General features: G+C 41.3%; 2 protein-coding genes across 3 annotated transcripts in view; one reads left to right on the top strand and one right to left on the bottom strand.

Annotated features, from left to right (window-relative positions):
* Positions 1–1,431: 1,431 nt before the first annotated feature.
* The window catches only part of CDC73 (cell division cycle 73), a 49,618-nt gene continuing 23,386 nt past the window's right edge, over positions 1,432–27,663 (bottom strand). Inside the window, exons 11-17 of the mRNA XM_075287214.1 lie at positions 14,079–14,136; positions 9,178–9,213; positions 9,003–9,090; positions 6,846–7,007; positions 3,286–3,386; positions 2,552–2,693; positions 1,432–2,032 (exon numbers count right to left, since the gene is read on the bottom strand). Coding sequence (XP_075143315.1) covers positions 1,996–2,032; positions 2,552–2,693; positions 3,286–3,386; positions 6,846–7,007; positions 9,003–9,090; positions 9,178–9,213; positions 14,079–14,136 — 624 coding nt within the window. The 3' untranslated portion in view covers positions 1,432–1,995. The remainder of the gene's footprint in view (positions 2,033–2,551; positions 2,694–3,285; positions 3,387–6,845; positions 7,008–9,002; positions 9,091–9,177; positions 9,214–14,078; positions 14,137–27,663) is intronic.
* B3GALT2 (beta-1,3-galactosyltransferase 2) lies at positions 16,815–21,066 on the top strand. 2 transcript variants are annotated; one of them, XM_075287118.1, is made up of 2 exons: positions 16,815–17,396; positions 19,517–21,066. In XM_075287118.1, the coding sequence occupies exon 2, from the start codon at positions 19,656–19,658 to the stop codon at positions 20,919–20,921; it is 1,266 nt and encodes a 421-aa protein (XP_075143219.1). In that variant the 5' UTR covers positions 16,815–17,396; positions 19,517–19,655; the 3' UTR covers positions 20,922–21,066. The 2 variants fall into 2 exon arrangements, with proteins under 2 accessions (XP_075143219.1, XP_075143218.1); XM_075287117.1 differs by having other exon boundaries at positions 16,815–17,548.

Here is a 27,663-nt window from a genome sequence, read left to right as displayed (position 1 = left end):
GTCTGTGAGCACCGGCTGCTATTCTCTATGTGTGTGAGATCCCCCTGCTCTCTCACACACAGAGAATAGTAGATGTCGTGTCATGACAAGTGAAATTCAGTTGTTGCCTGTTAGCATAATCATACATAATCATAACATTGTGAGGACATGTATGGGGAGGGCACTTAATGTAAGTACCCATACAGAAAGGGACCCTGTTTGCAAGCCCTCATACAGTAAGGCCCTTACTGTATTAAGAACTGTAACAGGGTGACTTATTTTGGGACCTGTAATAGGGGCATTTTACGGTATATAAACAAGTAATATACCATGTTGGAGGAGAAAGAGGGGATGAGTAAAGGAAATGTTATACTATGTGGGGGAGCCCCCATCAAAAGCTTGCTATGGGGCCATGGCCATCCTAGTAATGTGCCTGTCTGACAACACATACCAGATCTATCTTTCAGACAGAGGAAGGACAGCTAGACTACAATACCACAGACTATGCCTAACACATCGGAAAGGACAAATCCCAAATTCTTCCCTGTGGGAGCCAAATGCTTGACTGGCCAAGTTTGTTGCTGCATCCATTCTCTTTTTATCCTAGAAAGAACAGGAAAAAACTCGAACAATAATGTAAGAGCCATATTGAAGTTATCACATCTTGTCTTATCATACCCGATTGGAGGAAATTCTGCAGATCTGGGTAATGCTACAAGCAACAGAAAGCATGAAATCCATAAGAACAAGACATGTATGAATGTTTTTTTTTTTTAAACATTGAAGACATTTTATTATTTGAATGGCCACTAAGGGGATATTATATATTTTGGTGGTTCTATACTGTGAGGCCCACTAAGGGGGCATTATACTTTATTTGAGCTTATCTGGAGACATTATATACTGTACTAGGGGTATCATCATTCTATGCTATAAATCGAAGGATATTCTTCCTGTGTTAGGGCACAAAGACACAGGATAGAAACAGACAGAACCAACGAGGATATGAGCAGGGTTGGGGCAGAGCTTAACACAATAACTAGAAAACTGACCTATCTCTGTGTCCTCTGCAAATTGGAAGGCATGTCTAAGCTGCCGTAATGGTAGGTCCATTTATGAAACTTTGGTGTGGGCCCAACAATGTGTTAAAGCGATGATTGTATGTAGCAATGTCTGTAATAGTGCTTCATATCGACAAAACGTATAACCATGGAACATAGCGATAGTCTACGGTGACTTGTGCATGTCGAAGTGGAAAAAGCACCTAGTGAGCAACTACTGCTATATGTAAACATTTCCATAAAAAGTAACCCATGTTATTTCCAGCACTCAGGGTAATGTCAGTGTATAGAGCCTTCACTTGTTAACAGTTGTGCCTAAAATACTACTTATTTCAACAACAACAAAAATTTCCCAGATAAATACACAGATGAATCTCCATTTTTATTGATTCATATTTCATACTGGTTTGTGGAAAAGAAAAACTCAAACCTTAATGTCCAAAATGGTAAAGTTTATCAAGTTTGTTTTTACATAAACAAAAAATAGAGCGTCTTTTTTTCCCTTCCAACTAACAGTCCGTTGTCATACCATCCTCCCACTGCAGCCACTCATAACCTTCACGTTTTTACCAACCTGGCCACGCCGCGTGCTGAACTGTGCTGGGGACTTTCTACAGAAAACAGATTTATACACAAAGGAGGAAATAACTTGAGAATGCACCGGTAACATACAGTTTGGTGGTTTCTGTAAACAAGATCTAACCAAAATGCGGTTTTAAAAGAAAGATTTTCTTACTATCAAAATATACAATTTGAATTGCAGACATTATGCAAATATTTAAAAAATAGTACACTGTTCATTCCGGTTGTAAATAAATGGCGCCCTCTTCATACACCAAAGAGAGCAGAGTTTGATCAAGCTGAATTCGATTTGCTATTCTGAAACTTCCGTGCTCTAGGTGAGAGTGAAGCCACATATAGCCATCCAAACAGAAAGCAAAGGATCTCCTTCTTTTCAGAATCGCAAGTGGGATTTGTGCTTCACCATATACCTAAAAAGGAGAAAGAAAGAAATTAAATATAATATTGTTCTCATTGGAAATTAAGGTGATCAACAAAATTTGCCGCAAAAGCTTTGGGGCGACTTTCTGACATCATTAGTATAAGGGCATGTTCACATCTGCATCGGGTGCCTGCAAACCAGGACTGTCAAGTCAGTAGGCCAAAGGACACATATGTGAACACACCCTTAGGGGGCATTTACACGATGTAACGGGGTGTAAACTCGTGCCAGAATCAGCGCTGCAAAACAGAATCCCATTAACTTCAATGGGTTCCGTTTAGCGTGCGTAACGCATTGCAATCAATGGGAGGCTTTTTAACCCATTGATTTCAATGCGTTATGCGCACTAAACGGTCAATGGGATTCTGTTTTGCAGCGCTGATTCTGACACGAGTTTACTTGTCAGAATCAATGCCGCGTTACATCGTGTGAATTCCCCCTTACACAATAAAAACGTAGGTATAAAAACAAAACATGTTAACTGTTAGATATCCAAAACATTTATTACCTGTCCAAAGTTTCCCAGAAACGCAGGAATACAGGTCTGTCCAAATGTCTTTTATGGTAACTTAACTCCAACAATGTTACATCCCATTTCTGTACATTGGGATCAAGCCGAACTTCGTCATACTTGAGGTGGAAGGCTTTAACTGTGTGAAGTCAACAAGGTCACATCTTTGTTAACAAATGTTTAGCTTGCAAGGCTTATAGAAACGTCACAAGAATAGGCTATACTGTACATCAAACATGTCAGTATAAAAGCATAGCATGCCCTTTGTAACAAGAGTCTAAGTCAGCACCGACTGCAATCAACAGTGATACCCGCACATCAAGTTATGGCTGCCAAGGTCTCAGAAGGAGAAAAGTATGCAGCCCTGGAAATTGAGGGGGCTTTTGTATGACAACCATAGCCATTATTTCAATGAGACCGCTTTGATAGAAATCTTACAAGGTCTTGTCTACTTAGTTTCAGTACTGTAGTGTTTTGTTAGGAAATCTCCTTTACACATGGCCTTGCACGCTTCTTACTCCGCTGACTTTATGCAGCCATGTATTAATGTGTGGTAGCCCACATTCTCCTCCAACTATAGCCGCTGATATTTGTAGTCTGATGGTGCTGAACATTAGGATGAAACTGACCACGGCTGCTGTTTTATTATGTAAATTCAGAAACTGCAACCGGTCACCTTCTACAGTGCCCTCAGCACTTTATGGCAATGTACTGAACTTTAAGAGGCTTACTTTTTGCGAAGATGTCTACAGGAGATCCATCAGGCAAGAGCCAAGGCCAGCCTTTAAACTGCCAAGCGGGACCCTGAACAAACACTGCTACCACACGGTCCCTAGCAGAAAAAAAAAAAAAAGGAGGAAAAAGATTTGTTGTTATTCAATAAATTCATTCCAAAAGAAGGCAGAGCAACACTGGAACTTGCTTCTTTCCTACCTTTCTCACATAAAAGTTTAACCCCTTTACTTGCAAAAGGAAATACCTGTAACTAAGTCATGACTAAGACAGTGGCTGCTGTGACAAAGAAACCTAGCTTTCACATGACACCAGGGATCAACACCGGTGAGAAGTTATATTTGTGTATGTACTGAGAAGCTGCATGTTCCAGCAATAGGAAATGACTTACTGTCATCTTTCCCCCAATACAGCTTTCTAGCAGGGTGATGGTCTTATCAGAGGCTATGTAATCTTAAAGGGGTTGTCCCCATCACAAAGATCCTATCTATACTGCTAGTTTATGTGGATTTAAGACTTTTCCTAAATACATTGCTTTATCAAAACTGCTTTATTTGGCCGCTATCTTAAAGGGGCTCTATCACTGGGAAAAGTCATTTTTATCTAATCACATGCTTGCATGGGCTTTAGAAAGCCTATTCCACATTTACCTTTAGTATGTAGATTGCTTCAGTGGTGTCTGAATAAGTCCGTTTTTATTCATATGCTAATGAGCTGCCAGACAGTACAGGAAGTTCCCAGCAGCCTCCTCTCTCCTATTATCTTCTATGTGTGTGAAGCAAACAGGAAGCTGAGTCATCAGCAGCAGCCTCCCATAGAAAACAGCAGGGAGAGGTGTGCACGATCTATCGTGCACTAGTCTAATTAGCATATGAATATAAACGGACTTATTCAGAAACCACTGAGGCAATCTACATACAAAAGGTAGGTGTGAAATAGACTTTCTAAAGGCTATGCAAAGGTGTGATTAGTTAAAAATGACTTTTCCTAGTGATAGAGCCCCTTTAATTTATTCACTTCATTGTTTACACTCCGTTTCTATGGCCCTTGGGATTGTCTGCTCAGGGCTCCTTCACATCTGCGCCCATTGTGTGTTCTGCAGGTTTCTGTTTTCTGCACAAAACAGAGCAGGATACGGAAAGTTGCAGGACTCTTTTCAAACCCATTCATTTGAATGGGTTTGAAAAGTGTCCGGCCGTGAGTGCCAGTGACACAGAGTCGGACATGCAGTACTCTGTGTCCGTTTTTTTTAAAAAAAAAGAAAACTGTTTCGCGGCGGAGAGCATAAAACCCTCAGCGGCACTCACGGCCGGACTTGATCTGACAGGTTTCCATCTTCTGCATGCAGGAGACGGAAACCTGAAAACGGAGTCCGGGCGCTAGTGTGAACCAAGCGTAATTTGTCAAGTGATGTAGCTGCCTGCTCTCAGGGGGAAAGGAAGGGCTGGGAGCAGCTCTGAGTGTTTGAGAAGCTCCGCTACTTAAATGACACAGATAAGGGGAGGTGAGAGCTCCAGGATTTCTGAGCTCTTATCAGTTGGTTTAATTGAATTTGGCTGATAAGGGCTGAGATAGGGAGTCTGTTACCTCTGTATGTAATGCAAACTGACTCAAATCCAGCTCTGCTACATCAGCTTCACACTGTGGCAATTCATTTACAACCAATCCCGTGCAAGTGAAACCCCGCCCACCTATGTCCCGAGAAAAGCAGGACGTGAAGAGCGCACAACAGCCTGCAGGTTGGTGAACAAGCGTCATGGGAATACCCCTTTAATCTTAATCTCAGCCATAGGATGAGGGGCATTTGTGTATCTGTTCAGTCCTCATGTCTAATCATCCCACTTGGTGAGAGGGTGTGGAAGGCACTTCCAATAGTACATAGTAGGGTCCCAACTCTTAACTGACATATGTAATCAAATATTCGTTTGATTTATAATGGATATGCGAATGGCGACATAACTGACATATTACAGGCTTATCATGGGGCTGTTTAGGACAGGAAATAATAGATGTTACATTTCTATTAACCTTTTCAACAATATATCACTGAAAGCCAACAGGAAAGGGGTATGTGCTTAGAATACATGTGTATACCACTTTCCTGCTGCCCACCAATCACATAACAATCAAGAAAAGAACCATAATATCTGGAATTTTCTGTCAAAAATAGCCCCTTGATCAGTCTGCAATATCTGAATTACACCTGCTTTTGCTTATATAAAAAGTCTTACAAGTACGGATAGCTGAGTGTGCTGTGGAATTCTTTTGGACTATATTAACCCCTTCCTGCCAATGGCATTTTTTGATTTTCGTTTTTGACTCCCCTCCTTCTAAACCCCATAACTTTAATATTTCTCCGCTCCCAGAGCCATATGAGATCTTAATCTTTGCGGGACAAATTTTTCTTCATGATGCCACCATTAATTATTCTATATAATGTACTGGGAAGCTGGAAAAAAATTCAGAATGGGGTGGATTTCAAGAAAAAATGCATTTCTGCAACATTCTTACGGGCTTCAGTTTTACAGCGCTCACTGTGCAGCCAAAATGACATGTCCCCTGTATTCTGTGTTTCGGTACGATTCCAGGGATGCCAAATTTATATGGTTTGAGTTACATTTTAACCCCTTATTAAAAAAAATCCAAAACTTTGTTAAAATTTTTTTTTTTTTTCTAAAAGTCGCCCTATTCTGACAGCCATAACTTTTTCACACGTCTGTGTACAGGGATGCATATGGCGTCTTTTTTTGCGGGGCCGGGTGTACTTTTTAGTTCTACCATTTTTGGGAGATGCTATTGCTTTGATCACTTTTTATTAAAATTTTTATCAGAATCAAAAATCATGTGTGTTCTGGGGAAACGGGGGGTGATTTGAATTTTTAATACTAAAAAAAAAAAAAAAAAAAAAAAAAGTATTTATTTTTTTAACTTTTTTTTTTTTTTTGCATTTATTAGACCCCCTAGGGGTCTTGAACCCCAGGTAGTCTGATCACTAATGCAATGCATTACAATACTAATGCATTGCAAAAAATCATTTCTTTTGCAGGCTGCATAGACCAGCCTGCAAAAGAGACTGCAGACCATGGAAACGGGACGTCGGCCCTGTAACTTGCAACAGGGGCCGGCGATCAATGGCAAAATGGCGGCGCCCATGCATCGCCAGGAAAATGGCGCCTCCGGCGCTTTTGACCGAGGCGCTAATGCCTTAGCGCTGGGTGTCTACTGTGTAAAACAGTAGACACCCGGCAGCTATGGGGGCCGCCCGACTCCTGAGCGGCCTCCATAGTTAAACACCCGACATGCGCCGTACTAGTACGGCGGATGTCGGGAAAGGGTTAAAGACTTAAGTTTTACACCTGAACCTTCAGGCAAATAGAGTGCAGGTGAGATTTTGGAATAGAAATTTTCATATTTTTTTTTTTTTTTAAGTGTAGAACCAGGTGGTCTTTACGTATAAGTAATGTAAAAACTGTCAACGCGCCCAACCATCTATACAAAACATTGTTACATTGGTGGAAGGTTAAATGCAATCATTGAGCGTACAGAATGGTGAACATACCAGTCCTGTGGCAGCAGTTTCAGTGGCTGATCTATCACTCTGTATGGTACCGTTACACTGATACTTGTTCCACCAGGCTGCATTTGGTCCTTGCGTCTCTGAATTAAAACTTCATTTTCTCTCTGGCAGCCTTGTTTCTTCTTTTCCTCTGACGAAACAAACCTATTAAATAAAAGAAATTGTTCTGTATAAATGGAAAAGTGTCTGACTGCTGAAAACTCATTGAAAGAGTTATCAATAGTGTGCTAGAGAGCATGAAAACACAAGTCAATAGGTCTGATGATGCACATAACTGAAAAAGTCTGGCACAATTTTAGACTTGTTCAATACAGTTAAGAAGTTTTTTTGTTGTTTTTTCCGGGGTTTTTTCTGATGGTCTATTGGGCTAATCAGCTGTTCAGGACTACTGCCAGACCTGGTTATGTACAATGTAGAGAGCTGGAATCAGTTGTCTTTATATATTTTATAAGTTGCACCAATACAAATCGGCCCCCATTCGTTTCAAAGGGAGCAGAGCTGCAGTAACGTGACCCGGCCAATATATAGCTTTCAGAACCATCTGCTTCATGTTTTGGACACTATACAGTACCAGGCCTGGTTGCAGTTCAGCTGATCAAAGCGGGAGACTCTCTAACCCAGGGGTCTCAAACTCAAGGCCCGCGTGACAATAGTTTGCGGCCCCCGATCTCAATACATAGCTCCCAACTATCCCGCTTTTATACTAATGGCCCGAAGTCCTGTGCAGCTCTCTGCATGTCCCTTTAGTGTTGTACTTAAACTTTCCTCCCATCACCCCCCGCTCTTATAACAGTGATAAAAGGGGTGGGTGATCGGGGGAAAGCTTGTACTCCTGTAAACTGAAGGACCTGTGTGTGACGTCAGACGTCACGTGACTAGGGAGGCGTGAGAGATGAAGGGATGTGCGGTCTAAAGGTACTGAGAGGAGAGGGGAATGTGAGATGCAGGGTGGAGAGTGTGTGCGTCTCCTAACCTAGGGGCAGAGAGGGAAGGGGAACATGAAACTGGAAACAGAGATGAGGGGGGGGGGGGGCATGAAAATGGGAGAAGATGAAGGGGGCACATGAAACTGGGGGCAGATGAAGGGGGGGGCATAAAATGGGGCAGATGAAGGGGGGTATGAAACTGAGGGAGAAATGGTGGGGGGAGATGAAGGGAGGCACTTAAACTGTGGACAACTGGAGGGGGCATTAAATCGTGGGTGTAGCTGCAGGGGGACCTGTGTGCCTCTACTTGCCCCCAGTTTAATGTCATCGTCCAACTACCCCTACAGTTTAAAGTCTGCTTATAGCTGCCTGAGTTTAATGTCCCCCTCTAGATGCCCCCAGTCTAATGTCCCACTTCAGCTGTCATTAATTTATTGCCCCCCTCCAACTACCCCCACTGTTTAATGTCCCCCTCCAAATGCCCCAGTTTCATGTCCCATCTAGTTTCCCCCAGTTTAAACTGGGGCACCAGGAGATGGACTTAATACTGTGGGGCAGTTGGAAGGGAACATTATAATGTGGGAAGATATAATGTACGGGTGACTGCAGGAGGATTATACTGTGTGGGGGCACATGAAAAATGAATGAGGATTGGCGTAATCAACATAAAAGTGGACGGAGCCAAATTTGCTGCGGCACGCATAGCTCGTGGAAAACCTGATGCGGCCCAGCCTCACCCAGACTCTACCTCCAGCGGCCCCGAGTAAATTGAGTTTGAGACCCCTGTTGTAACCTAACAAGGGACCATCTAAAAAAATAAATAAAAATCTTGGGAATAAGCCTTTACTTTCTGTTTTAAGCCTAGAAGTCCCTGACTGGTCTGCTCTATAACAGAGGTACAAGCGTCTACTTAAACACATAATCAAACAGAACAGAATTTGTCATAACCTGATACCTATTTTTGTGAATTAGATATAAAGTTTATATCTGGGTTTTTTAATGTGATTCTGGCTTTTGAGATTGAACAGAAAAAAAAAAAGGCAGAAAAGAACATAAGCGTGAATAGAGTTTTTAGAAATGAATAGAAAGACAGGTGTAATTTAAGTGTTTGACAGACAACACTACTGTACAATTTTTACAAAGTTTTATAGATCTTCGGTCACATAGATCAATGGAAATGACTACTAAATCTTTCTCTGTGATAATTGCTTACTTCAGATCCTGTAGGAGATCTTTAGAATTGAGCATGGTTATTAGGGAGGTGGTGGCCGCTGGTATAATAATAATGGGTGTTCTGGAACCTGCACAAATGAGAAAAATAAAGAATTATGATCTGCTCATTTTGCTGCTATAATAAAGCCTTCAAATGTAAGGCATTTCAGATTTACCTTTCTTTTGGTTGGGCGGTGGTCTTGCTTGCGATACTAGATAAGGGGTTAGGGAATAAAAAAAAAAAAAATATTAAAATATTACATTGGTAAAGACTACTAATAAAACTGAACATTGCTTCTCCAGTGGTATTTGCCCAAAGAGTATACCGTAGTTTGTCAGCCTAACAGGGGCAGTAAACATTAGATTAATAGAAGGAGTAGATGAATGAATGTATATATACGTTTTCACAAATGACATGGCAATGCCGAGGCCAGTCCGTCTTGTGCGGTTTCTGCAGGCCTGTGATTGGCTGCAGCAGTCACCTGTCACAAGTGGGACATCAGCAGCAGCCGTAAAAAACAGACAAAAGGAGCAGCAGCCACTGGAAACCAAGGACCTGCGAGAGGAGAGTTACTATCTTTTCATTCCCCTATTTGAAATACATAGAAATCTTAAAAGCAGGTGAACAACTCCTTTAAAGTCTCCAAGGACATTCAGATCCCAAACCATTACACTAGTGAAAGAAAAGAAAACAAGTCTGCATCTCTTCTAGAATTGCTTCCTTAAAGGGATACTTCAGGGAGGGTCTCAAAACTTAGTTTTCCCAAGTTATATATGTGACAACCATAGGTCTCCGGGCTTGTTCTGACCACATCATGTGAGGTTGGCAGACTAGATCAAGCTAAGGCCCCGTTCACATGGGGCAAGAGGGGGCAGATTTTGGCGCTGAATCCACATCAGAACCCGCCCCCTCACAATAGAGGTCTACGTAGACCACTAGCTTACTTTTTTCCATGAGTGGCATTTTAGCGCTCACGGAAAAAAAGAAGCGAGCTGCCCTTTCTTCAGGCGGATTTTGCGGCTGATTCAGCTGTGGCGTCCGCCTCGCGGCATAACACTCCGGTCAAGGCCCATTCATTTGGGCCTACTCCGGAGCGGAGTGCCGCGACTGTCGGAAGTCGCGGCAGACATATTTTGGTCCTATTCTGACGCTGCTTCCCGCGTTAAAATAAGGACCAAAATATGTCCCCCTTGCCCCGTGTGAACTAGGTCTAATAGTGAACCCAGCCCCAATAATAGAAGTAACTTACCTGTGAACACAGAAGTGGAGGGGGGAGGAGGAGAGGTTCGAGGGGCTGGGTGCTGGTTCTGATCATGTGACACATGGGCAGAACAAACCCAGAAACCTGTGACTTGTCACAAATAGAATCCAGGAGAAATATGCATTGAAAGCCTCCTGCAAAGCACATTACAGGTCTTCTTGGACAGCATGTAAAAGACCGCCTGTCCAGGAACACCTTTTATGTGAGATTATAGGGATTCAGTACTGGAGTAATGACACAAGCTGCCCTCTACTTCACCAATAACATATGTCCTTCCAACAAGGCTACGTATGATCAGCCCGCCTGGTATAGGATTATGCAGGAGAATGTGTGATGTGTAAGGTACAGACTTGCATCAATCACTATGCAAGGTAGTGAACTGGAGAGAGAAAAAGGCATTGCTCAGGCTGGACGTTATGAGGTTTCTGCTTTGTAAAAGTATTTTAATACTGTGGCCTTATTCTGTTCTAGGGACATGAATTACAGAGCGTGACGGCTAACTAGATGCTGACCCCATACATCTCACCAGACTCAGGTAGAGTTCAAGGTCTGTTAAACACTGTATATTCATAGTAATGTGAAACGTCATATGGTAAAGTGCATACGTTTAAGAAAGGTCTACATAGAAAGTAATATAATATGATAACACAACCCGGATACTTTACATCTGGATTAAACTGAACATTTTACAAGGCGCTTCATATCCTGTTCAATTTAGATATAATGATAAAGCGGCATCTCAATTTTCCTGTAGCAATCACAATCACATTTTCATCAGTGAGCTTATGGTTATTCCGTCTTTAGTCTTATTCCAGAGTGTAAGAAAGCCCAATTATGAAGTGCAGCCGAGGATATTGCTTATAACAATGCAAAACAGGAAGCGCTGAAACGCTGTGCAATTTGTCTGCCCGCCTCGAATACATTCATCATTGTGCAAACCTAGCACTTGTTACGTGTTATTGGATAGAGACTGCTTTCATAAATTAGGAAAGACCAAAATAATAAAAGGTCTATGGGAGGATTTTTTAAAAGATTGGACACGAGTTAGATAGGGCAGAGAATAAAAGAGGGCTCTCCTGAAATGTAGAGCTGCGGAGTCAAATTCATTAAAAAGCCTCCAGCACTATCCGTCTCATCTCCACTGAATCAGAATGTCACACTCATGTCCTTATAGTCACCGGTCGTGCAGTGTTTTAGGTCAGTCATTGGCTTCTTCAGTATGTGAACAATAAATGTGTTATCATATTCAGTTCAGTGGGAAACGGACTGACTACGCTGACGCAGAGGGGCATTTAGGGGTGAGTACAGAGCATATATGTTTAATTCAAGACCCTTTTTGCCCTCACCTTATAAGAATATTTTCAGAAATTTAAAAGTAAAAAAAAATGTAACGTTTCCCAACATCCGGTGCACTATTACAGCAGAAGCCGGGTTTTTAAAGAATGGCTCTCTTAGCCACTGGGATTAATGCAGAAGATTTTAACCCCCCCCCCCCCCCCCCCCCAAGCTTGTCCATTCCCGTGCAGCGAAAGCCATCCTATTGCAATCCTATGACAACCAGGAGACTTATGAAGGCTCCCAGGTCTGTCATACAAATAAAGCTACTGAAGCCTTGTCTAAACTAAAAGTTTTAAAAATTACCCACCCTTCCCTAAATAAAAAAAATTAAAAAATACAAAAAAAAAAAAAACCCAACTATACATCAATGCTTCTAAAAAAAAAAATGCCCATTCTACAAAAATCTAAAAATATTTTTCATATTTGGCGAATAGCATACTGAGGGAGAAAGAGGAAGGGATCAAAAACAACCCACGATCAAATCATCAGACATTCCCCAAAACGGTACAAATAAAAAATACATCTGATGCCATAAAAAAAAAAAAAAAAAAAACAAATTGCCCTATACAGCCTGTAGATGAAAACATGACACGTCATTGGGACAGCAAAGCGAACGCTGTAAAAATGAAGGTTGTAAGAAAGTCGCGCACACAGGTTTCAACAATTCCATCCCATTCTAAACTCCAGCACATCGCATGGAATATTAAGTTGTACTATTACGAAGTACAATTTGTTCAGCAAAAATTAAGTGCTCATATGGCTCTGTGAACTGAAAAATAAAGAAATTCTGGCTCTTGGAAGGCAGTCAAAAATGGGAAAAAGAAAAAAAAAAAATCGTAAAACGGCTGTAGCAGGAAGAAACTAATATTTCTGTGCTTGTATAAAAGGTGTTTTCCGGAAAAAGATTATAATTTTTATTTTTAAAGGTCTGTTAGCGCTATTAATGTTTTCATAAGTACAACCAACTAATACCTTTAGCAGAGTTTTGGGGAAATGGAATATCACCAGACTATCAGAAAGTGTGCCTGTCCCAGGGCTATGGGTAAGACAGACAGGTTGTTGTTGTTTTGTTTTTTTTTAAATACAAGTAAAGAAGTTGGGGGGTTGGAGGTTTTTTAGTTTAGGCGGTTAATTTTTATTTCATCCTGAACAACCCCTTTAAGACCATATATACAGACCATGGGTTTACCCACATGAACCCCATCTTATGGACCAGAAATACATTTGTATTACACCTGTCATTGTGTAAATGTTACATCTGTAAATAGCCTACCAGTCTGAAGCCATTGCCACCATGACGTGTTCTTGGATAAAAATAGGATTAGGCAGGGTTCACACTTCCGCACAGAAGGTGCCCATTGTATAAAAAATAAATAAATTAATTTAAAAAAAAAAAGACACCTATCACAAGACACAAAAGGACAGTAACTGTTGGCTATCAATTACTGTCCATTAGAAGTCCATTGCCCATATACCTCAATGTTTGTTTTTTTTAAAAAAAAAACACACAAAAAAAAAAACCGGACACTTGCTGTTTTTTCAAACAGACAAAAATCCTGCATGTAGGATTTTTTTTTTTTTTGTCCACTTGAAAAAATGAACATGGTTGTAAACAGACACTAAAGGACAAGATAAAATCCCATTGAAATGAATGGAAATTACAAACGGACCAGCGAGTGTCCATTGCTAAAATCTTGTACGGACAATAGCGACAGACACCAATGATAGTGTGAATTCCCCTAATAGTACATGGGGGAGGGGGTTCTAACAAGCCATCGTTGACACCATTTCAATAAGACCAGTAAATCAGTTCAGGTGACTTTAAAGACCAGTTTAGAAGCTCTGCATAAACCTGCACCTAAACCAAGGTACACAGTGTATTCAACCTGCAAAAGATTTTGTTTCAGGCCTGTAGTTTTATTAAAAGCGTGCTCTAATTTCACCCTGTTTTATCACCCGGCTCATCATCCCCCTTCTATTACATCCAATGAATCATTCTATTTTCAAAGGAACCAAAGATTTCAGGATTAGGATTCGCTGCTAAAAATATGCAGATGCTGCAAAATAGACATTCACTTGTTAGAATTCAGGGGAAGATTTTAACAAGAACCACGCATTAAGGGGTAGATGTGAGGGATTAAAACAAAGTAATACTCCATTGCCATCTTTGCTGCAAAAAAACCAAAAAAACCTTCAAGGTTGGGGAGACACGTTGCGAAAACACACAATTCAGGAGTTATATAGAAGTATAGTAGGGCCTCAATAACTTCTACATGAACCATATTACAGCTTCAAATACCGCACTTGAAGTGTGCAGGAGACCGGATTGTCACACTGCTTTGTCATTTTCCCTTAAAGGATGCAAAATGCTATATAAAGAGGGGCCCTACGTAATAGGCACCAGTTCTGGGTACTAATAATGTATATTTTAGAGCATGAAATACGATTATGTGGATGTTTAGCAGAGCTCTGCTCACCTGGTCTTGGCACGGGCTGTGCGGCCGGAGTCTGGGTCTTCCTGGCTGAAGCTCCTTCCTAGAACAGAAACATCATTTGCTTTAGAATGCCAGACATTGTAGCCCAATGGCAACCTAGTAGAGTAAGCCAACAACACTGCAGATGTGACCAGATGATATTTGCCTATGTAAGAAGATAATGCCACATTAAATAAAACCAGATTCTGGAATCACTAAGGATAAATACTGAAAATGGGCCATAAAGGCCAGTGGATTTGTACAAGGAATGTGGTTGGTTTTACTGTGCTAGTAATAGTTTTATAGTAATAAAAAAAATAAAATTGGTGTAAATTTTCAGCTGTAAAATTCTCTATGTATTACATGCAGATTTTGTCAAGGATCAGCAGCGCATTCATCCTACACATTGCAGGTGAAACCTGAACTGCGCCTCTATTTTCACACCAATTTCTTCCTGCAGCATGTGAAGGATTTGGTCGGGTATGCTCAATATGGTGAATTTTTCCACTGAACCATAGCTGACGCTTCTATTTCTTCCTCAGATTTATAGTCGGATGTGCATTAGATCAGTATGCAGGTTTAGTCCTATTTAATATTGATGAGCACTGCAGCCATAGGAACGGCAAAGAAAATGTGCAAGACATTCAGTGTGAACACACGTTTAAGGAGGACCTGGTAGAAATCTTGTGTTTTTCTTTGAGAAAATGAAAGGTTCCCGCCCACTTGGAGAATCAGAGCTAGTTAACATCTAGTCTTCCAGAGGCCTTATCTTGATGGGTGGATCAGGAACACACAAGTATCAAATGATGGTTTTTATTTGGCATTTGCTACTCTGTGACAGATCCTCATTCACTCAAATCTAATATGACAATATAATCTAATCTGGTTGCTTTGCAGTTAAACCATTCTATGCAAAAAAAAAAAAAAAAACACAGATCAGTGCTAATAGAACCATTGGTGTAAATAGATGCAATAAGTAGTTAACGCCACATTAAATAAAACCAGATTCTGTGCACAGATCAAGTGCACCGATACCAGGGTGTCCTGCGTAGTCTGGCGCCAAGACATCAGCAGTAGTTCCTTTCAGTGCTGGAAGTTGTGAGTTGGGGGATTTCGTGAATAGGACACCCCATTTAACCGGAATGAAATCTGGGGGCTTTGAGGCCAAAGTAAACAACTGTGAATTGGCCGTGTGCATTAACCTAATGAAAGAGGCCACAACCATTAGGAAATAATGCCACCATGAAGAGATGCACTTGGTCTGCGCCATGTGTAACATCAACATAAATGCCAGCACGCAAGCTTTGCTAGTAATACATTGCCATGCGCTTCACACTGTCTCTGCCCACTAGCCTTTGTTAGTGCATGGTGGTGCCATCTTTTCACCAGATAAGCAATGCATGCGTGCCTGGTTTTCCTAATGATGTCAATATGAAAACATTTATCAGACAATGCCACCTTTTTCCACTGCTCAATGGGTTGGGTGGAGATAGATGGAGCATATGTCTGGTCTAGTTCTGATACCAACTTTAGTCACTTTCACATGTGTTCTGGGTTTGACACCTTTTTAGACCTTGCCTCAAAATACTCTTAGCAGTTTGCAGTACAGTAGCTCTTTGGCAGAACTGAATCAGATAGGCTAGCCATCATGGTGGCTTAGATCCTTAAAGGGGCTTTATCATTGTGAAAAGTCATTTTTTACTAACTTTAGAAAGGCTATTCCACACCTACGTATGTAAATCGCCTCAGTAGTTCTTGAATAAGCCCGTTTTTATTTGTATGCTAATTAGCCTCCTCTGTGCACCCCGTATGTCTCATGGAGCACTGTGTGCTGTGTGTACAGCCCAGGCTGCTGCCGCCTCAGCTCCCTGCTCTCATACACAGCAGAGAGAGAGGATGCACGCTGAGAACTTCCTGTGCAATAGCCTTTCTGAAGGCTAGGCAAGTATGTGCTTAGTTAAAAATGACTTTTCCCAGCGATAGAGCCCCTTTAAGGTTCCCAAGTTATCTGCTTTCAATACAAATGCCTGTCTGTCCAATTGGTTCTTAAGGGGAATCTATTAGTAAGAAAATCTGCATTGTAGGCCGACTCCTAGACGTTATACACTGTATTAGGTCACTGCCACCAAATCAATGTTATTCACTTCACCCAGTAGTGGTTTTAGAGTCTGTTTCCAAAGTACCAGCATCTTTACATAGGTGAAATTCCACCCGCATGTAGTCAAAGATCACACAATTAAACACCTGTATAATGGCAGTCAATGACAGGTTCATGCAGGGAGTTTCGTCCACGTGTGGCTGGATAGTTGATATTAAGGCTGATCGATGTAGGTGACATAGGACAAGTCCCATTATGTAAAATTGTTTGGAATAGTTTACCAAATACAGATTTTTTTTCCATGTTAACTGAATAGTCAGATACATTTGTGAGTATTTACTTGAAGAAACACATCATATCATGATTCAATGAAACAAGCCTGACTCCAGTGGTCATCTGCATTACTACATAACCCGACATCCGCCATGTATTCTAACCTCCAGCATTGTAATAGACCGTGCAGCATGAAAGGGAGGCCATACATAAGGCACTGACACTGCAGCAACGTAAGCCACAAACCTTGTAATGAAATGAGCACAATCGCATCACATGTTCATTTTATGCACTGTACGGGTTTAATAAAAAAATGTATACAAAATAGACAATCTAATTTAGGCGAGGTTAATACGGCTGCTTTATATACACAGGAATCCCTACAGCCTCAGTAATAATCATCCTCAGTAGAAAGCCTAGATGCTGCCTGCCTCCAGAGCAGGAGCAATGAATGCAAAGTGTCACGTGAGCTTTACCCAGGCTGTGACGTTGAATTCTGCTCTGTCAGAAGACAGCATCTGTCAAAGCCCACATATAAACCACTGCCTCCGAGAGAGGAGGCAGCGGCGGTGGCGGTGGCAGCCTGGGAAGCTGCCTGCATTCTCTATACCACATCCCTCCCCCTGCAAGCTCCGTCTTCTGCACAAGCTGCCTAGCAACAAGAACGGAGGTAAATCCTCGCTACTATTTAATTCAACAGGACTACTATGTTCTTTTGGCATTTTCTTCAATGCTGCCGAGATCAGTCAGCACTGGCATGGATACAGACGGGTGAACGCTGCATTAGGGACAAAAGGAAGGATATGTGAAGGCTTTCAATGCAGAGGGAGCTGCCAGACCATCTCTGAGCGGAGGCAACAAATACTGGAGAGATTTTTCGCTCGCCTGCTAGAGGGATATACAGAATGTCCATGACGGGAGCAGGAGCGAGGGCAAGCCGCTTACAGACGGTCAGTAGGCAGAAACATATACTGAGGGGAGATTTTTGATGCAAGTGCGCATGTTCCATTTCTCCCCCCCCCCCCCCCAAAATGATTACGTGCCAAAACTATTCTCAATAGGTGTATGCCAACACCGTGAATTTGTTCATAAAAGCAAAAAGGTATGTGACCAAATTCCTCCTCCTTCGTTCTATTCTTTGGGTATAGATTTGTATGGCCTGATTCGGGGGGTAATCTGGGTGAGCGGATTATCTGCAGAGATGACTTGTGCGTTTAACACACACTTGGGATGATAGGAAATGACAAGCCTCGGCAAAATATATTAATTTGGGAATGTGGGAGAAGGAAAATTCTGCAATATTAGAGGAAGTAAATCCCCTTACAAAGTAGGTCATATTTAATCCTTATCTAAAGTAATCTTCAGGCTGTACTGGAACAAGCAAGCTGAAAAGATCAGGGAATCTATCTGAACACAATTACAATATGAGAGAGCGAGTGTGTGTGGATGTGTGATAGAATATATAATATATATTTCACACAAACGCATAAATCCATGTCACACCTTCCCAAACAGATTAAATGAAAATTACACATTCAAAATTCCTTAGTTTCCATTTCAGCCATGTAAATATTGCATGCAACGCACTGCAGAAATAGCATTAATCCTGCGTGTTACCAGGGTACAATAAATCATGCAAGTGTAGCCAATATAAAATGTGCTTACTTTGCCCTGGGCACCGCTAGCTGGTAATGAAAATGGTTTTACACTACAAAAATCCTACTGGCTCGGGAAGGATATTTTAAGACACAGATTAAACAGGTCATTGCCAGAATAAAACACTCTGCTGCAGAAAATATATAAAGTAAAGAACCCAAAGACCGTACGGATATATCAGATATATGGAATGCAAGGAAACTCCAAAAAAATCTAGCAGATTATGGGCAAGACTCCTCAATTTGGCCTTCCCCTCAACTACTGTGAACTCCGTATATTTAGCTGAAATACAAGACTATGCAGAAATTACGGTAAATCGGCACAATCCGGTAACTGGGGAACATGGGGCGAAAAAAAATACAATTTACAAATCCTTAATATGAGAATATAACTGGCTAGTCACTTCAGAATGTGATGGGCGAGAAGACTAAACTGAATCAGGTCATGATATCAATGTCTATATAGTAGTAAGACTATAAACATAATGCACATGCTTTATACACCTAAGCTTTTTTTATTACAGTTTTTATTATTAATGGATCAAAAACCACTAATTTTACTTTTGAGAAAAAAAAAAAGCAATTGCTATTTTTCAATGACATGGATGATTCATGTCAAACTAAAATATATTAAAATAAAGTAAGATTTTATTAGAAAATGAAAAAAAAAAAAATTAGATATTACGCAGGTGTATCCAGGCCTCTGGGATGGTAACAGAATTTCAAGGTAAACTTGTTTATAGACTCCTTCCTATGCAGAGTGCAGTTCATTTCAGGCACTAGTTAACAGAATTCATACCCACAGTCACTACTGTGTTGTAGATGGAGAGCGCCCCATAGCAAGCCAGCTCTATGTAATACTTATGGCTCTAGCTCCATCTAGTGGATAAATCAAGAGTGTCCGTGCATTCATCAAGTACTTGGCGAGGGCAGATAAAAAGAAGCAGGCCAATACAATAATTTATGCCGATCTTAAACGAAAATGAGAAAGCACTAATTGTTTACCCTGTACGTGCTAAATAACTTCAGAGGCGAACCCTGTAATTGAATAAAAGCGTAATAGCCCGCTTACTGAACTGCGAAAATTAGTTTTGACAGCGACATCTTCGCATTGGCTTTTTTTTTTTTTTTTTTTTTGAAAGACAATGTCCGGCAGTGAACACATTCTGGGCGGTGTAGTGTGACCAAGACATTGCCGCTCCGAGCCCCTAAACGGAAACGCCGTATACGGCCATTCATCTATCAGCACCCTATTAAATTGTATCTGGCAGTATGCAATCAACCTTTAGGTGGAGCCCATGAGGACATCATAATAAGGGTTAACAGGAGGTCATGAGCGTGCAGACGGACTTCTATAACCCCGTCAATGGTTTCTAACCCATTACTTAGCTTTTTTTTTTTTTTCTTGTCTACAGATTCTCCTCTAGGAAATGGTTAAACAAATGCTGAAGAAAGCCGGCTGCCAACGACTAAGTACTGCCACACTGGTGGGTGTGGATTAACAGACTGGGAATTGGAGCAGATGCAGTATAACTGCATCAGGATATCAGCAGCATGCTTCAGTGGAGGAGACGGCACTGCTGCCTTGCCAAGATGACCTGGAATAGCAAGCGCTCGCTCTTTCGGACCCATCTCACCGGGCTCTTGTCACTTGTGTTTCTTTTCGCCATGTTCCTGTTTTTCAACCACCATAACTCGTTCACCGGAAGAGTGGGAATGAAAGAAAACCCAGTGACTCACGCTATACGGGGATTTAAGGCAACAAAGAGCGAGAGCAATAGCTCCCTACGGAATATCTGGAAGGATACTCTGCCCCAGACTCTCAGACCGCACACCTTATCCAATCTAAGTAACACCGAATCCCAACATCAAGGTGTGACTGGCTTGGAGAACACCTTAAGTACCAATGGAAGTATTTACAGTGAAAAGGGCTTTGGTCACCAAAACTTATACCATTACAAATATATCATAAATGAGCCGGACAAATGCCAAGAGAAAACACCTTTCCTTATATTACTCATAGCAGCAGAGCCGCGCCAAATAGAGGCAAGGCAGGCTATAAGACAGACCTGGGGGAACGAGAGCCTGGCACCGGGCATCCATATTGTAAGACTCTTTCTGCTGGGCTTGCATACCAAGATAAACGGGTTAATTGAACAGGCTATTGTGGATGAAAGCCGGCAATACCATGATATCATCCAACAAGAATATTTGGATACGTATTATAACCTAACCATTAAGACTCTTATGGGCATGAACTGGGTGGCAACCTACTGCCCACATGTTCCATATGTCATGAAGACAGACAGTGACATGTTTGTGAACACTGAATATTTGATACACAAACTACTGAAGCCTGACCAACCACCAAGAACCAACTACTTTACAGGGTATTTAATGAGAGGCTATGCACCCAACCGGAACAAAGACAGCAAGTGGTACATGTCGCCAGATCTGTACCCGAGCGAGCGCTACCCTGTGTTTTGTTCTGGGACTGGTTATGTGTTTTCTGGAGATCTAGCAGAGAAAATATTTAAAGTGTCTTTGAGTATTAGACGGTTACACTTAGAGGATGTGTATGTTGGTATCTGTCTGGCTAAACTACGTATTGACCCTATACCCCCACCCAATGAGTTTGTATTCAATCACTGGAGAGTTTCCTATTCTAGCTGTAAATATAGTCACCTTATTACCTCCCATCAGTTCCAGCCTGGTGAACTGATCAAATACTGGAATCACTTACAACAGAATAAGCACAATGCCTGTGCCAATGCAGCCAAGGAAAAAGCCAGTAGGTATCGGCATCGTAAAATGCACTAAAAAAACGGACTGACAAATGGCGACGGACTATTTCATGTGCAGTTACCAGATGTGAAAGCATGTGCAGTGGCAAACCTCTCTGAGCTGTAAAGGGGATGAGAAATTATTTTTTTATTTCATAAAGTATATATAAACTATATGGGGGGGGGGGGGGGAAACAGGTAAAAAAAAAAAAAAAGGAAACCTCGTATTAATAAAAATGTTGTGAGTTTAATCTGTGCAATAAGACGCATGCACACTTCAGTGGTACAGCTGCTACTTTATGTGCCAATAAAATCCAATTGGACAAATTTCCCACTAAAATTCTACAGCAATGTATCTGTACTTCCTTACAATACAGTTTGCTTTTTTGCAGGTGCCTTTTATTGTTGGGGGAGGGGGTAATAGAAATACTCTCATGCCTAAAAACAAACAAAAAAAATTGTGCAGTCTAAAATGAAGCTAGTATTGTTTACACATCTTAACTAACCAAAAATTCATCCATCACTGCATGTGGGATCGGGAGTTTGTTACTGAGTTATTTGTCCCTTGTTTCCAGTCTGGGTGTCATGGCGCATATATTCCAGTAGAGGGCACATTACCAGATTATTAGACAACACCATGTTGACATCGCTAAACTGCAAAACTAGTTTTCAATCAATAAAGTCTTATCGGAGACATCTGGCTGAGCCATCCTTTGTCATTTCCAGTGTCACAGCATCTTTCACCCCACACCCCAAGAACCTTAAAAGCACACGACGCCTACAAATGAATGCTAAAAGCAACCAAGAAATATAGTCGCTCGCTGTTTGAGTCAGAATCATGCGGGCGGGAAAAACTAACAGTCTTGTAGACAACCTGCAGAGAACAAGTGTTAATCTCCTACTCATCCGCTCTATCTTTGGATGGAGACCAACTCAAGGCGCAAAGCTTAGCACCTTATTGTACTACGGAAGAGCGGACACAGCAGGGAGAATCCTACTACACCCAATTGTCTTATAGCCTATATCACAGGAGGGGAGGAGGGTGGCTAATCTTCTGAGATAAAGAAAGTTTCTTTATATAGTTTGCACTGCAATATGAATCCAAACAGGAACAAGGAAAGGATGGGGGGGGGGGGCTGGGTTATCTTTTTCATATTTGATGTTGATTAACAATCACATTAATGCAAACAATCATGCTACATTTCAGAACATTCCTATACCTGACTATTACTAGTTACTTTGGGAACAGGCAATGATGAAATGTTCTCATGGGAGAGCAGGCCATAGCAGGAATCCTGCAACAGTAACAATAGTAATGCAGAAATAAAGGTTTCATTTCTTTACCAAAATGACATGGATGTAAGAAGGATGCGCTTACAATGGACACTGCACAGAGCCCTAGAAGTCCTATGTAAAAGGGGCATGCAGCTCCACAGAAGTACCTGACATCACTTACAACCTTTGCTCATCAGTATCTGCAGTATATTGTGTGGCACATGTTACGATATTCTGATCACCGGGAGAATGATGGCATTCAGTTCTACTCTCTATATATCGTGCGACAAGGGGGCGATCATTACAAAGGCTAGGAGAGATATGTGCTTAATGCAGAAGAGTTCTAGGCATGTATTCACACTGCTCACACCTAGGAGGAGGCGGCTTTCATGTGAGCCTTCGAGACACCCGAGTCACATCGCTTTTTCTACAATGTTTAATAGGCCATCACGAACAACCTTCCACAAAGGCATAAAGATAAAACTGATATCCCCACCTACACACAGTTACATTGGGGTGGGGGGCCGGGTGACATTGATCCAGATGCTTTGACAAACCTCCCTGTGATCTTACAGTTCAGCTTCTTGTGTGTCCGACCACTGTATTACTGGCTCATTACTAGGTCATCTATAAAGTTGCAATGTATGCAGTATGCTTTCTACCAGTTCTATCTGTATCTAGTGGAGACGACGACATTAAAGTCATTTTCCAGCTGCTGCTGTTTATTTTTCTGAATGCGTAGATCTGGTAGTAACAGTGGCAGAGAGATCATGGACAGTGGGTTTTCTAGAGACTGGTCTTCCATTATGGTGCATTGGTAGTTTACAATGATCAGTATTCGCTCTCAGCTATTACTACCAACCATGCAGCCTGATATGTCAGAACACACACATACTGATGGTGGTATACTTGATAACCAGCAGGAAAAGCAAGGGAAAGCTGGCTGCTTGGATAGAAGGTCAGGCTACTATCTAATCTGATCAGGCAAATTTATTCAGATATAACAAATGTAAAGAAAGCAAGTATAGTACCAGAACTACACCAACATGGCTGTCTAACAAGCTGCATTTTCCCTGACAGTTCTGGAGTATCTTTAGACAGGATTCACACTACTGTTGAATTCTGTTATGAAGGTGGCCATGAAAAAAAAAAAAAACCCAAAGAACAAAAAAACCGACACCTATCATAACAGACATTAACTGACTAACTGGTGTGATCAATGAAAATTTGAAAAAAAAAACAAAAACAAACAAACAAACAAAAAAAAAAAACGGACATATTGGCATCAGTTACGCTGGGTTCACACCAGTGCCCGATCTCTGTTTCCAGGTTTCTGTCTTCTGACGGAAGACTGAAACCTAGCAGACCGTGTCCGGCGATGAGCGTTTTGTACTCTCCGCAGCAAAACTGGTTTTTTTGTTGTTGTTGTTTTTGTTTGTTTTTTTAAACCGGACACAAAGTCCTGCATGTCTGACTGTGTCCGGTTAAAAAAAAAAACGGAAAAAAAAACCACACAAAAAAAAAACAAACAAAAAAAAAAAACGGTTTTGCCGCAGAGAGCACAAAACGCTCACCAGGGCTCATGGCCGGACAGTTTCCAAACCCATTCAAATGAATGTGTTTGAAAAATGACTGCAGGTTTCCATCTCCTATCCAGTTTCGGGCAGGAAACGGAAACCTGCAGAACGGAGGCTGGGACGCAGATGTGAACCCGCCCTGAGTGTCAGTTACTGTCAGTGTCCTTTTTTTATACTGTCCGTTTTTTTTGTTTCTGATTTCTGAACATGCGCAGAAAAATATCGGACACAAAATAACAGACGTTATTGAAGTCTATGGGCTATGGACTTCTGTTAAAAAAAAAAATAACGCACACTTGCCGGCCGTCAAGAATCTGATTGTTTTTTTCAAACAGACACAAAAGTCCTGCATGTAGGATTTTTTTTTGTTTGCTGGAAAAACGGACTTCTGATGGATTGGGTGTAAAGAGACAAGATAAAATCCCATTGAAAAGAATGGAAAAATCCCATTGAAATGAATGGAAAATGTTAACGGACTACTGACGGTTCAGCTAGTGTCTGTTGCTAAAATCTTGTAACGGACAATGGCTATGGACACTGCTGACAGTCACCAACAGTAGTGTAAACACCCCCTTATAACTATTGTACCATTTCTTCTAAAATGTATGAATAAATTGATAACTGGGTGTTACCACATTGCCTGACACTTGCAGATTCTGTAGGGACTAGTAACACGCAGCCATCAATTTACTCAAACGCCCAGAGCAGGGGTCAGGCATATCTGTCTGACACAAGGGTCTCTCTGTTGTTTCAAAGACATGGCAGTGCTGCTCCCGCTGGCGCTCTCTCTGTAATGGACCATGGGAATCCAGTCGGAGGATGCACTGGGGAAGAATACACGAGGCATGACGTCCTAGTGTTCAGGCCAGTAGCCGAGGCAGAGGACACAACTGCCTGTGCAAAGTATAAATGACAGCTAGACTTGCTGTCATTTCAATAAGTCTGCAAAGATTTTTTTGGATTACTTCAACAAAAACACTACCTACCCCCCCCCCCCCCCCCCACCCCCAAAGTAGCCTTACTGCAGACTATGCTTAGGAGGATTTGTCATGCAAAAATATATTTTATGGCAGTTACAGGTTTTTGTTTCCTTATAGCTCAGTAAAATCCCTTTGCCATGCAACTTATTCACTTCAGGAGCTTTGCCTGTGCTATAATCATTTTACTTATGAAACTCAAAATCCAACAAAGAGAAACTTGACAGAGCCGATACTGTATAAAAGTGATTGAAAACCAATTTTCAGGCCTCATTTGCAGACAGATAAGTTCTTTTTTTTTGGTTTTTTACATATATCACAAGCCATGATGGACATTTTTAGACATATCTAGGTCGCAACCAAAAACGCCATTTCACACTAGAACTGCTTTACGTAGGTTAGCTTTTTGCGACTAGAACTCGTTGCACCCTCTGGGATGCAATGTGATCCATTGACTAACATGAGTGAAGGGGGTCGCAGACAGTCACAGTGATCTTTGGTTGTGTGATGAGAGTCATAGTCAAAGTTACTGTATAACTGTCACCAAAGAGGGTTATAAAAACACCCTCAGATGACTTATTTTCTGCTTAAGCCTCACCGGCCACTCACCTATATGAGCCAGATCATATACTGTTAAGAAATAATATCCCATTCAAATATAAGATTGAATACCACAATTTTTAAGGAAATCTGTATTTTTGTAGACTACTGCCTGACATTTTATACTTATACCAATCGTAGTCTATTCTTATCAGATCAGCAAGGCTCATATTATAGCAACAGCATCCTATTCAGGCAAATGGAAAAAAGCTGCAATGCCCTGCGCAGCCACTACCAAGATGACAGACTGCAGGTAGATGGACAGAAGAATAATGAACCCAGAACACCGACAGTCAAACCTAAGGATAAGCCATCAACATCCTGATCCAACGTAACCCCTTTAATAAAAGTAACTAGTCTCTGATCAATGTGCTGCATATGAGGCTGAATAAATATATATATATATATATATATATATATATATATATATATATATATATATATATATATATAGATATAGATATATAGATAGATATAGATATATATACCCCAATTATAGTGCTCTAGAATACAAATGAGAAAGTGCAGCTACAAGCTGGAGAAAATACAACGGGATACAAGAGTCAGTGGACACTTGAAACCAGAAGAGGGAAAAGGAAGGATTTGCATGTAAAAGGCAGACTTCAGACATCTTGTATATCCAGGCGCTTCTCAACCGAGCCTTAATGAATGATAGGTGTATGTTGGTAAAGAACAAAAGTAAAATATTCAACAGTAAATGCTCACATGAAAACCATGATGGAATTGTACAAAAATTACCATGGAAACTGTTCTAAAAGCTATCTGCAGTGTATTTAAATTGCAACAGCCTCAAGAGGAGACTGATAGTGAATGATAGCGCGGCTTTTGTTTTGCTGTGCAATTCAACCACTTTGCTGCTCAAGATACTGGATTCCCGATGTCTAATGCATTCACTGCTGCTGGTGATTTCCAGGCGTAATTGGATGTGCACAATATCTGTCTAGTACTCAAAGGCAGGATTTAGATACTGCTTTATAAATTTTCATGTAGCAGTGGGGAATATGATTACAAAATATAGGAAGGAAGCTGCAACGTATCAAATGCAAGAGGGTATATACTGCACTTTTATTGCATTAAAATATACTTCGTTCCCATCCAAGTCAACTTATACATAATTTATAAACTTACCCAGCTCTCCTAAAAATTTCCAAAGTTTACTGCCTAAACATATCTAATAATTACAGTGTACCTCCAACTAGAAAAGAGATTCTCATACATGAATAGTGCAAGCTAATATTCTTATAGCTACTTTGCAATGTCTCTTATTAAAGGCATATACTTCTATCGCCATCAAACTGTCTTCCTCCCCTCAGTCCATTATCATTACTAGAAGCCCTTTCCAAAGACGGGACAAACACCTGACATAGAAGTCTTCGGAGAGGGGAGGAGGAGAATAGATACACACATACTGCTACAAGCTCTACTATGCTCCATAAGAAATATACTCTCCATCACAGTGGAAAGTCTTCTGTCCATGCCCACTAACATCACTCTCCACCCAGAAATGCTGCACTTGGGCATCAGAGCCCATCACTATACAAGCTTTCAGGTGGAGGAATGACAGTGGCAGGCTGAGTTCCAGAAAAAAAAGTGTCCAACAAGAAGGTAGAGCTTCAAGTCAACCAGTAAGGAGGTGGCGAATCTGGGCAGCAGTGACGCTGGGTTCACACCAGCACTTGATTTCCGTTTTCAGGTTTCCATCTTCTGCAGACAGAAGACTGAAACCTGTGAGACTGTGTCCGGCCGTGAGCGCCGGTGAGCGTAATGTGCTCTCCACGACGCAACCGTTTTTACTTTAACTGGACACAAACTCCTGCATGTCTGACTTTGAGTCCAGTTTAAAAAAAACGCGGAGAGAACAAAACGCTCACCGGTGCTCACGGCCGGAGACTTTTCAAACCTATTCATATGAATAGGTTTGAAAAATGACTGCAGGTTTCAGTCTCCTGCCCAGTTTCAGGCAGGAAACGGAAACCTGCACAATGGAGACCCGGGGCGCAGATGTGAACGAGCCCTGATGGGTTTTAATCTGCAGCGCTTACAGAAGCCTACAATGGAAAGTGAAGGCCCCTAAAGCACTTTTCAACTCACGTATTTTACTGCACTGTGTGGATGGGATTCGCTAGAATCCTCTCCACTATACAGTGACTATTAAACGCAGTGTTTTTTCTACGCCATGTAGGCTCTGGCCTAAGGGGAGAATCTTGAAAAAGGCCTAGGTGCAACCTTCTTCTAGGCCTTGGCCAGTCCTACCCCACAGAATAAAATGTACTTTCCTACACCTGATCAATTTTAATGCTTGTGAGTGTTGGAAAAAAAAAACCTAAGG

The sequence above is a fragment of the Leptodactylus fuscus genome, chromosome 9 (genome assembly GCF_031893055.1).
Source record: "Leptodactylus fuscus isolate aLepFus1 chromosome 9, aLepFus1.hap2, whole genome shotgun sequence".
Taxonomy (NCBI): Eukaryota; Metazoa; Chordata; class Amphibia; order Anura; family Leptodactylidae; genus Leptodactylus; species Leptodactylus fuscus.
Note: the sequence above shows the minus strand (reverse complement) of the source record. Positions and strands in the feature narration are given on the sequence as shown.